This window comes from Engystomops pustulosus, chromosome 3, assembly GCF_040894005.1.
Source record: "Engystomops pustulosus chromosome 3, aEngPut4.maternal, whole genome shotgun sequence".
Lineage (NCBI taxonomy): Eukaryota > Metazoa > Chordata > Amphibia > Anura > Leptodactylidae > Engystomops > Engystomops pustulosus.
The window spans coordinates 130,460,628-130,473,203 of record NC_092413.1 but is presented as its reverse complement, the minus strand read 5'-3'; the positions used below and the strand labels follow the sequence as shown (position 1 = coordinate 130,473,203).

Here is a 12,576-nt window from a genome sequence, read left to right as displayed (position 1 = left end):
GAAAATCACCATATAAATTGATGCTAATTTGGCCCAGCCTAGGCTGGATAAGTTATGTGAAAAGTTCCCTTTAAGGATTATAGAATAATAAAAGATCATATGGATGTTCCATCCCTTTTTAATGTGACAGAATTATATCTGTGATGGATTATTAATTCCCAAATATGGCTTTTAGTGACTGGCACAAAATCATTCAGAAGCAGAGCGAGAACTTTTCAGTGCATTTATTTTATATTGATTGCAGGTTTTGGTTTCTTTGGAACGTCATGACTCATATGAAATAATTGTACCAAGAAGCATAAATACGGATACTGTGGCAAACCAACATAGTGTAACTGTTTCCAGTCAGGGAGGAGCAAGAATCTTATTCCCTATAAGACCAAAGAAACTGGGCAACATCCCAGTGACTGTGAAAGCATCATCTAATGTGGCTTCCAGTGTTTTAACTAAAACAGTACTGGTGAAGGTAAGTGATGTGTACTATAAATCTTTATAAGCTGTTAAACTAAAAAGAACAACCTAAAAACTAAGCAATTTACGATTTCAAAGGGTTGTACTTATAAAAGGAAGACAATTATAAAAATCAATTGATCCAATAACTGGCCACAGTCATCATCTACCTTCCATGCAAACATAGCTGCTAAGGGCAGTGATTTGCTGTGTGGTCATGGAAACATTGGTTTCAATGACATAATTTCCAATCTATAGGGGATGGAGAGGACTCAGAACTGTACCTGCAGAGATGGAACTGATGGAATTTTTTTGCTGATAGCTGATGTTCACCAAAGAGAAATATTCTTAGTGTGACTTAAGAGTTGAGCTATGTTCCTCATCCTCCCCACTGACACACTGTAAGACAATTGTCTGGAGTAGCTGTCTTTAAATAGAACCTGTCATGCAAAATAACCCCCCTAAATAGATTTTCATAAACTGCCATTAGAGAGCATTGCCTCTATCCCTTCATTGTCCCTCTACATGCCTGTAAACCTAAGCAATGAGGTCCTAAAGCTGTATGCAAATGACCTGTGAAATGTCCAATGGGTCATTCGCATATTCAAGCTGTCCAGCTTATTCATGAGTGGGAGGTACAGCCACACCCCCAGTGCATGACTGACAGTCTGTATAATGATGTGAGGCTGTATAATCATGTGCTTCCTGGTGCTGGTGGCCCCTGCAGCCTGTGTGTGTATAGGAGAGATACAACGGCTCCAGGCAGAACATGTCAGGTGCTTGTGTAGCTGATGTCTGTGTATTGAGAAGGATGCAGCATGTCAGCAGATGCAGCACACACACCAGCAATGCTTTACTATACATTACACACAGACATGAGCAGGGGGAGGAGAGGGGAGGGGTAACAGTGGTGACATCACTGCTCTGACCATGTGACCAGCCTCATTTACATAATACAGAAAAGATGATTTTATAATGATTAATGTATGAAATAACTAGATAAAGGCTGGGATGGGATCCATGTGAGCTGCTCCAACAGGTAGCAGTGACAGGACAAGTGACACAGACCTGATGACAGGTGTCCTTTAAGGATTGTTGAGTCCCACTTTTTGTCTCAGCCCTGCCTTCCAATTCATTCTCCAGCCCAACATGAGATTAACACCTTTGCTCTCTACAAAAATGTAATTATTATAAAATATTGCAGATTGCATATCTCTTTACAAGAATTAATTTCCAGATTCATTATTCCCTTAAATGTCTGTCTACATGGCGCAATAAATGGCACTCAAATAAATGTAAAGAAAGAAAATAAAATTATTGCAGTGATGCTTTACATTACTTTTGACTCTATCGTACTGCACAAAGCATTCACTGTACACTTTTCTCTCCTACAGGCAGAAGGGGTCAAGTACTTTTATTCACAGACTGCTCTATTTGAGCTAAATGGTAACACTAATACATCTAAAACCATATCCAGGAACATTTCATTTACTTTCCCCAAAGATGTGGTGCCTGGTAGTGAAGAAGCATTTATCACAGTTATTGGTGAGAAGCTGTTTTTGTAATACATTTTTACTTCCTCATGATGTTTCATATCTCCATAGTTTAGCTGATTCTGTACTCCATAACTATTGTTATGTTTATAAGAATCCTTGGTTATCTTTCTGCAGATAATTTTCAATGTATCCTGATTTAAAGGATGAAAGTGCAAAAATCTTGTTTCAGTTTATTTATAGTACTGGTCTATTTGGGAAGAGACACCTTATGGGACCCCTCTTCATTTCCTTTAACATACATCTTTATTATAAATAACAAATTAAAGAAGTTTTTAATATAATAAATATTTTAGTCTAATATTTAAAAAATCTGGGCTTATTCTTTATATATGTCACCTATATACGCATTATTTATGTTTGACAGGAGATTTTCTTGCGCCTTCGATAAATGGTCTGGAGTCACTTATTGAGATGCCACATGGATGTGGAGAGCAAAACATGATAAACTTTGCACCAAACATCTATATTTTGCAGTATCTAATAGCAACTAATAAGATAAACAGTGAAATAAGAGAAAAGGCCATACACTTAATGGAACAAGGTAATTTTTTTGCATCATGTATACGTAAAGGCAAAAGCAAAAAACATACTGAAGCACAATATATTAAAACATATGTATGAATTCAGAAATTCAGAAGATATTCATGCTTTCAGTTATTGATTATTCACATGGATAAATGCATTATGGTGGCAAAATATGCCAATGCTGTATAAGTAGTAGTGTCTGCTTAGACTACACAGACTTACATGCACAACATTTATCACAGTACAACTTTCAGCACACAAAGGTAGATTTTGTACAAATATGGCATGCAACATGTATGGCAGTTTGTATTCAGCCAGAATTCTGGTAGAAATAGGAAAATCTTCCCCTTTGTATGAAGGTGTCTGCATTATGCTATAGACATCAATAATGTTAATGTATATTTTATCTTCAGGATACCTAAAGGAGCTTACCTATAGGAGATATGATGGATCTTTTAGTGCATTTGGAAACTCTGATTCCTCTGGAAGTACCTGGTATGCAAAAACTTTAGTTTCTAACACACTAGCTAAACTTAGACACAATTTTGACTTTATTTTGTTTTTATTCTGTATGATGATGTATACTGATGTCTTAAAAATGGGCAACATAAGGAGTATTGCCAAAGAGTACATTTTAAAATTAAGATATTAGATATTATTTATGGCAGATTTCTTATGAGCCATATCTTACCTGCCTTGTTATTAATGGATTGTTGTTATTTCATACCTGTACAGGGTTTGAGATTTTATGGTCTCTTACCAGAATATCAGACAGTACTGCCACAGTAGGAACCCCCAAACCAATCCTGCAAAGTTTCTATGCAGGAGCGGCTACATGCTTCATACCTGTTTTGTGAAATGGGTTACCTTTAAATCTGCCAGATGTATCAGGTAGTAGATGAGAAGACCTGCAACTCTAGAAGTTTACTTTATGTGGTTGGTTACTTTCCTACAAACTTTGCCAAAATCAATTAAAGGAGGAAGTAAATATAAGAAATTAATACCGGTACATATAATACATACTTTTTTTTTCCCGACATTCTTGGCTTTTCCATGCATACTATCTCCCTGATTGTATTTTATTCTGAAATGTCTGATTTCTTTTTTTGCTAGCAAGGCAAAAGGAGTTGTCATATTACAGAGATGTCTATTGAGATGGAAAAATTAGTACCTGGACCAAGCCACAAAAATTAGGTTTCCACCCACTTACTCTAAAACAATATAGGGGAATAAAAATACATAAAATATGTTGTAATGTAGTTTTTAATTTTAAGCCATATTCATTTCTCCCTTAGGTTGTCAGCCTTTGTTTTCAGATGCTTTCTCCAAGCTCGCACATTTATATATATAAATCCAGATGTCTTACATGAAACGGTAGAATGGTTGGTACAGTATCAAGACCTAAACACTGGTATATTCTCTGAGCCGGGACGTGTTATCCATACTGAGCTCCAGGGAGGGCAAAATGGTTCCATAACCCTCACTGCTTATATACTGGCTTCTCTTTTAGAAGATGATTACTACAGAGTAAGTATCGTGATCATGTATAGTAAGATTTTTATTATTTTTTTAACTTTTTTTCAAGCTTTTTTATTTTTACTATTTTTCAGACCCTCTACGGTAGCCCTAGGTGTTCTTATCATTCCTACCATATACTGCATTACTACTGTAGTGCAGTATATGGCATTTATTTATTACAATGAGCAACTGGTTTATCCCGTGAGCCATCTTCATACAGCCTCTGCATCATACATGTATGGTGCAAAGCATGAAGGAATTAATGAACTTAAAGTGCTTCTGTAAAGTTTATGAAGTCTTTTTTACTATGACTGCAATAGCTGAAAACTAACTTTTTTACCAATATTCATTGCCTTATTGTTAATCCTCTGCTATCATCCAATCTCAGCCCTCTCCCACAAGCTTAGCATTTTGGTTTCTAAGAAGTATCCATAGAGTAAAATAGGAGGGAATAGGAGATGCAGTCTGTGTACTGAGGGCGAGGGGGCTATGCACTGAGATAATGGTAATTACAGGAAGCAGCTCCATCATTTCTGCTCTGTCTACACTCTGCTTTATGATCCCATACACAGTGTACCTCCTCCCCATGCAGCCACTCAGTTTAATAAAGAATATATTATGCTTTTCCTACATATCACCAAATTCTCTATAGGTTTTGAAGAGGCTTTAGTTGCGTTTGTGAAGAGAAGTGGGCTCAATCAGCCCAGCAATCAGATACATAGGATGAAGGCTATTTACTTCTGTGTGCCATGTCCCCTCCATTGTATAAACTCCCAATCCCCCACTGCTCTGGTATGAGGGGAGAGTGATAGAATCTGCTGACTGGCTTACGCATCAATCATAGCAGCTAGTATGTTTAGTAGCGATAAGGCTGTATTAGATTGTCTATCTGTGTAACAGTGCATGGGTGTAACAATCTGTGTGCTAGAACTTCTAATGCGAGAGAGAAGAACTCAGCATTTTTGGAGGTGAGGAAAGCTGCTTTGGTTGGGCTCAGTGCCCTTAACTGATGTCACAACCAGGAAGTACCCACCCAATTCAGGATAAGCTAAAGATGATATAGGTATAATTAGAATTGTTGTCAAAGGCCCTTGTTAATGGTCGGGATGTGTCAGAATCTGTGTCAGATTCTGTTGCCCCCACACATCTCTCAGCTTCACTTTATCACCGAGGATACTCCCATTATTTCAGAACCAGGACTCCCGTTATAGACATCATATGAATAGTCATTTGAAGCAATGGAAACGAGAGCCCTGCTCTCGAGAGCTTACAATGAATAGAGCAGAACATTATTATATATGGTTTGTTAATGCAGTGTATCGAAAGATGTTGTGTCAAGTGGACTGTATATTTTTGGTTATTCCTTAATTTGTATGACAATGCTGACACTTTTTAATTCCAGAACTTGTATGCACCTAGAGTTGAAAAAGCCTTGCAATATCTTGAAAAGAAGTTTGATGAAGGAATTGCCAGTAATTATGCTTTATCCTTAGTGGCATATGCCCTGTCATTGGCCAATAGCTCTAAAGCTCATGATGCTCTGACTCTCCTCAATTCCAGAGGAAGCACAACAGGTTAGTATTTTTATGTTTAAATTAAAGAAAAACTTCAAAATTAATTGAATAGATTAAAATATATACATTTAGAACAGATAACTCTGATTTGGGTGTATTTCTAAATATGATAACATTTTATTTCATCAGAAGGGAAAACATTTTGGTGTTCACAATCCGAGACGTCAAACTATTATTGGCAGCCAAGAACAACAGACATTGAAACAGCAGCATATGCCCTGCTTTCCCATTTCCAACAGGGCAGAGTTCTGGATGGTATTCCTGTTATGAAATGGCTGAGCCAGCAAAGGAATCATCTTGGAGGATATTTATCCACCCAGGTAATATTTGTCCACACTCATTATGAATTACATATTATATTGGAACATACCAACATATTATATAGAGGCGTGGCTGTTTGAACCTAAATTTCTGGATCCTTTCACAGGAGCCAGTCAACCACCACAACAAAATATTAGAGAGGGATAACACCAATATTTCAAATAATGGTTAAAAATATTTAATTTTCTTAATAAAAAATATAAAAGATTTAGAAGACCTAATATAGGGCACAGCCTGTCAAATGGCACAACATGAATAAGCATTGCAGGCATAGGCATTGCATGTAGAATAATGGGAACAGAATAATGTCTAATGTACAGTATAAGGGTGTATTCACGCAAACGTATATCCCTGCCTGGCACACGTCAAGCATGCTGGAGAGGGATTAGCGCTCCCCTCTCCATAGAAAATAATGCTGCATGGCCATTCTTACGGCCGAAGATAGAGTATGCTCTTAAATGTCAGTAGTAGTGATGAGAAGGGGTGAGAGTGGAGAAGTGCCTTCTCAAAGGTATTTTCTTCTTCAAAGGGAGTTTAGAAGACCAATGCTTAAAGGAAATCTACCATCAGGATCTTGGATTATAAACCAAGTACACTTACATGTTGGTCAATGACCCCATTATCAGGATCCGCTCTTTATTTAACTTCTTATGCCCTTAGTGTTTAAGAAAATATGCTTTAAAAACAAAACAAATGAGCCTCAGGGGCTCCAGACTTCATTAACTGCTATGGATTGTGGAGCCCCTGAGGATCATTTGCATCATTTTTAATGCCTTTTTCGTAAAAACAAAGGCATTAAAAGCTAAAAGAAATGTGGATTCTAACAGAGCGGGCACAGACCAGCATGTAAGTGTACTTGGTTTATAATCCTGATGGTAAATTTTCTTTAAATATTGTCAGGGAATTCTTAGTATTTAAGGTACCCACCTTTCAGAACTCATATAATAAACAGAAGGGATGGCAGGTACAACGTTGCATCTACATCTATTAAACCACCAGTCTATGGTTTACATATTACTGTATAACAAATGTTTCCTGTAGTGGTGCTATTAAATTACACTAATTGCCAAATTGTAGTAAATACACCCTGTACTCAGCTTAATATATGGATGGGAGGCCCTTCCAGCAAAAAAAGCACAACCCCTTTAATGAATATATATTCAGCATCCGGTTAGCGTTGGTTTGAATATGCTCATCTCTACTTTTTCATGTACCCGTTGTGAGAGGTGTTAGCAGATGTTTGCTGGCTTTCAGCACTGCTTCATGGAGGTTATATTCATAAATATGATTATAATGTGCTTCTGTATTGCATAGTTGCTGCTTTGAACAATGGATCTTTTATGTTATATATATATCTATATATATATATATATATATATATATATATATATATATTAATGACTGTATACGTATTTAATAATTAACATAATGTGTGTTTTATTGTTTTATCAGGATACAATAATGGCTCTTCAAGCCCTGTCCAAATTTTTACTCTTGGCTCCATCATATGAAACATCTCTTACTTTGGCTGTTACTGGTGAAGATTCACATGAAGCGAGAACTTTTCATATTAACAGTGAAAACCATTTAGTCTTACAGAGTCAACAGGTAAATATACTTTTCAAACAGATTTGATCATCTACTTATCAACCTCCATAGTTCAGTGAGTGGGAGGCTGATGTGACTGGTACATGCTACATAGACATAGGATTTAACCTAGTGGCTTTGGCTAAATGAGTTTGCGAGGCTTTCTGTTGTCCCAATCTTTCAGGAACTCAAGAGGTCTCCCCTTTTTTTGAGCTCCCATGACATTCTAGGAGAGTTGGCAAATAGGTTTGGATCATATTCAATTAGGGTATACATATAGCCTGCCCAGCATATTTAGCAGAACAGAAGCCAAGGGAAGGTGCACAAGTCTCCAAAGCATCTCACAGAAGCATCTCATTCTATTTTCTCCAATTCTTGAGTTAGAAAATATCATTTTACATAATAAATATAATGAAAAGAATTACATGATGTATGATACTATTGTTTTATTAGATGCAGGTTTCCAAGCCCTTACTAGTCAATGCTATTGCAGCTGGAAGAGGATTGGCTATTCTTCAGGTAAAGACCAAGAACTTTCTGTTTTCAGAAGTTTTCAGAGTAAAAACGAATCATTTCTAAAATGTCACAATGAGAACATTTTGTAAAGTGGAGCTGGTCCAATTTAGAAATCTGACTCACACATTTTGTAGGGGTCTATTGCCAAGTATTCAGAATGCTCCTGCCTTAAAAAAACAACCACACACTAGCAGTTTTTTAAATGCATAATAGAAAATAAAAGCAGTGACCATAGTGTTTCTAAATACCATTCCACACATGTTTAATGTTTATTTCTATTAGTTTTACACATTTTTCATCTGCCTTAAAGTTTACACTGTTCTGTACTCTATACTGTTTTATGTGGTGGCTCAATAACTGACAATAATAGTGAAGGCACACTGGTGGTCACTCGGTATTGGCATAATGGGTGTAGAGATAACAGCCTGCAGCTTGACCCTAGGGGACACAAAGGTCTCTTTGCCAATATAGAGACTCTAGTATTGAAATTGGTTTTGGTACAGGAGATTCTGCTTATGTAGCATTAGACCTGCAGGTTAGAAAGTTGCAAATGTTACATGATGCAAATGTTATAGTGGCCCACACATGTGTCCTAGCATTATACAGGTAGCCACCGCACATTCCCAGCAGTACACAGTATGTAGCCCCAGGCTTTCAGCACATGCCCAGCAGTATACAGGTAGCCCCCAAACATGGCCTAGCAGTATACAGGTGCCCCCACACATGCCCCAGCAGTATACAGGTAGGCCACACACGTGCCCCAGCAGTTTACAGGTAGCCCCCACATGTGCCCGAGCAGTATACAGGTAGCCCCCAACATGCTCAGCAGTATATAGTAGCCCGCACACGTGCCCCAGCAGTATATAGTGGCCACCACAGGTACTCCAGCACTATATAGTGCCCCCTATGTCACCAGCAGTATATTGTAGCCCCCACACATGCCCCAGCAGTATAAAGTTGCCCCCACATGTGCCCAAGCAATATATAATGCCCCCAGAAGTATAGATGCAGCACAACAAAATGAAAATTAAAAAAAAAATCAATACTCACCTGCCTGTGCCCCCTTCAGCTGGCTTCCCCCCCCCTACCCCCCCCCCCACACACACACACACACACTGAACAGAGATCAAAGAATCCCTAACAGATGTAAAACAAAGGAGAGTATAACTTACAAATAGTATAACATTTCTGGAGCTTTTCATATATACACCAGACACTGAGTATATAGTTTTTCAAGTGGGCACAAAGTCCAGTTATAGTAGTTATAGTATTTTATATCCAATGAGAGGCAAAGAGTTTCCTGGTCTGATGTTGCACATTTTTAAAGCCCAAAAAGATCCAATAACAAATACGATCAATGGATTGAGTAGAGTAGAATTGAACCGATAGATTCATTGGCTGTTCTGCACATATACACAACTTGACTTACAGTATAATATAATTACAATGCTAATTATTAGTAATATTTTATATATTTATATTTTATAGCTTAATTTAATGTACAATCGTAAGTCCTCATCAAGGCGCAGACAGAACACTCTGCCTGAAGCTTTCCGCTTAGATGTGACAGTAAAGGAAGAGGAAAATTGCATTGATAGATTCTCTGTGAATATATGTATGCGGTAAGTAAGATGACAGCTCAACTCCCATGTCTATAAGTTTATGATTTATTCCTTTATTGATGAATATGCTTATTTCATAATACCATTGTGCATTTGTTACCAGATTCCAGGGTAAAGGAAACGAGAGCGGCATGGCATTGTTAGATGTTGGGTACCTCAGTGGGTTCACTATGATGCCTGAAGGAATTATCAGCATTCAATATCTAAAACTGGTTGAGCCAAAGGAAGGAAAAGTGTATCTTTACTTTGATTCGGTGAGTTGAACAATATTATGTTACAATGTCTATTTGTGCTAGAAATTGTATGATTACAGAGCTGTGGTTAACATAGCATGTGGGCAGGCTAAAATACAGTATGTGCCTACTACGTGTACCAGTGAAATATAATGTACACCACTTTTTCCATTATAATGGAATGGAATGTAATTTTGTGCTTTTTGCACCATGCAAACACAACCTCCTATTTACTTTTTTTTAAATAGGTGACCAAAGAGGAACTTTGCTTCTCTATTCCAATGGTTCGTTATGCAAAGGTGGCACATACTCAAAATGCTGTTGTCAGGATTTCTGATTACTACAATCCAGGTTAGTACCACAGATGCCTTAGACCAAATAAAAGGGTAAAATACAGTGTAGAACTGTAAATATATAAAGATATACAATATAAATGTATTTGTAGTTGAGGTTTGAACGTGTATTTACCAGGGTTCTCCATCATTAGCCAGTGTGACGAGACCTGTAAGTAGTGCTCTATATCTAGAAGAACATGCAATGATTATGACACACAGATATAAACTAGACAAACTACCATCAACATCATGCATGATAAACCAGGGAGGTAGGCTTATCTTATATTTGTTATCCAAAGCCTCCTTCCTTCTAAAATAAACTTTTACAATTATACTAATGCCTAAGGGGCTCTAGGTTCTGCTCATTTTAACAATGAGTGAAAAGACATCCCTTAGGGGCTCTGGAAAAGTCAACAGAGCCCCTCGGGTTAATTAGCATAATTTTAAAAGATGATTTTTAAAGGAAAGAGGTTATGGATAACAAATATAAGAATATTATCACAGTCACAATGCCTGGATTTATGTGTAAGTGCCCCTAGGATGTACATGCCCCCCATCCCCACAGACTTACTTTTGAGAGCTACATTTGGGACAGTTGCACACCACAAAAAGTCAAAAATGAGACTAAAAACTAAACTCATCACATGTATCACAAAGGGAAAAAATTTGAGATACACTGCAATTATTAAGTAGGCCAACTTCAAGAAAAAATTATGGTACAAATTATAACAAATCTTTATCTGCAAAACTGTAGATCAATGTGTACTGTTTCGGCTGCTCTATAATAAACTATCCCTCAATTACACTGCATATTCTATGTGACAAGTCCTCTTTAGGCTTGTTGTAGGTGGAGATAATAGTCATTTTTATATCCTCATTGATCCACATACTAAAGGTTCTGTGAAGGAGAATTATATGGATCTTGCAATTGCTAGTTTATATTAATAAAATGTGAAACTTGCATAAAATGCATACTCTTCTGAATATAAGGCAGGATCCATTTAAGTAGAGGAAATGTTTTGCAGATGTGATGTAGAGATTCAGATCTATAATACATTATGACACATGTGTGGGCCAGTTCACATCTCAGTGATTGCATCAGTTTATTTGCAGTTCATTATTGTGAACTAAACCAGGAGTGATGAAATGACTTAGGTGTGAGCGGTAACATTAATTGTTCTCACCTCCTCCAGGCCCAATGGCCCAACACCATTCACAAGTATTCAATATCATTACCAATATCATTATCTGACAGTAAAGAGCCTTTATTTGTATAGTCTAAACACCCAATACACTAGTTAGGCGGAATGGTCATGGGCAGTAGAGATCTGAAAATAATGACATTGCTTGTGAATGGTGGGGGTTACAAATTGAAAATTCCAACTATGATGGAATAAATGGAGGATGGAAAAAGTTGGAGCCATTGGAAGTACTATAGAAAGTTTTCTTTATATTATTCTTGCAATAGTTTACTGTTTTCCTTCTTTCTTACAGATATGTCCACTATCCGAACATATAATTCTATGACCATGCAACGAATATCTACTTGTGAATACTGCGGCTTCCACTGCAATGAGTGTATATCAAACATTGTAGCGTCAACCCAGAGCAGCAAGTCTAATGTACCAACATCCAGTCTCTTTTGGTTCTGCATAATTGTTATTTGCTACTTTGTGTAAATGATTGTTTTAATGTCTGGTAAATTTGTTGTAAAGTATCACATTTCACTGTTCAGGTCATCTTTTGTTAGCAGGGTCAATTTAGGATATAATTGTTTTGTATATTTGTATATATATATATTGTACAGTGTGTTATAAATAGGTTTTTTTTAACGTTTTGCATATTTTTACTAGTAGGCTTTTGGATTTTCACTCTGTAAATAAACATAACTTCACAAACATATGTATTCTTCTAATCTATTTGCATAATCTGAATTACATGTTAATATTCTGTATGGAAATGTGTATGTCTTATCTGAGGTAGTGACACCTTCCACCTAATAATTGGTAGTCCCCCTTGCCTTTCCATACACTGAACTAAACAGGGTCCACCCTACAGAAGTATGATACAAGGGACACATACACAGGTATATAAACACCGAGGGTGGAACCCAGCCTCCGGGATGTGCAATGTGATTTCTCTTTTTTAATGGATATGAAATAAAAGAAGAAGTTTTAGCAATGAGTGCTCTAGAGTCATACTCTACTTTTTTCTTGGATACTCTCTAAACAGACACATTATGATCGATCTAGTTCTATAGCGTGACAATGTAGTTAGATTACGAAGGTACAGGTTTATATGCACTTTCATCTGTCTTCTGAACATTGTACTGGTATCTA

The 12,576-nt window shown here is 37.0% G+C and overlaps 1 protein-coding gene across 1 annotated transcript in view; it reads left to right on the top strand.

Moving 5' to 3' along the window:
- LOC140122870 (CD109 antigen-like) overlaps positions 1-12,089 on the top strand; it is a 30,980-nt gene extending 18,891 nt beyond the window's left edge. The window contains exons 19-31 of the mRNA XM_072144115.1: positions 245-466; positions 1,845-1,995; positions 2,371-2,547; positions 2,945-3,026; positions 3,827-4,058; positions 5,452-5,623; positions 5,753-5,943; positions 7,397-7,552; positions 7,985-8,050; positions 9,536-9,669; positions 9,773-9,923; positions 10,151-10,253; positions 11,732-12,089. Of these exons, the coding sequence (XP_072000216.1) occupies positions 245-466; positions 1,845-1,995; positions 2,371-2,547; positions 2,945-3,026; positions 3,827-4,058; positions 5,452-5,623; positions 5,753-5,943; positions 7,397-7,552; positions 7,985-8,050; positions 9,536-9,669; positions 9,773-9,923; positions 10,151-10,253; positions 11,732-11,916 (2,022 nt within the window). The 3' untranslated portion in view covers positions 11,917-12,089. The remainder of the gene's footprint in view (positions 1-244; positions 467-1,844; positions 1,996-2,370; positions 2,548-2,944; positions 3,027-3,826; positions 4,059-5,451; positions 5,624-5,752; positions 5,944-7,396; positions 7,553-7,984; positions 8,051-9,535; positions 9,670-9,772; positions 9,924-10,150; positions 10,254-11,731) is intronic.
- The last annotated feature ends 487 nt before the right edge of the window (positions 12,090-12,576 follow it).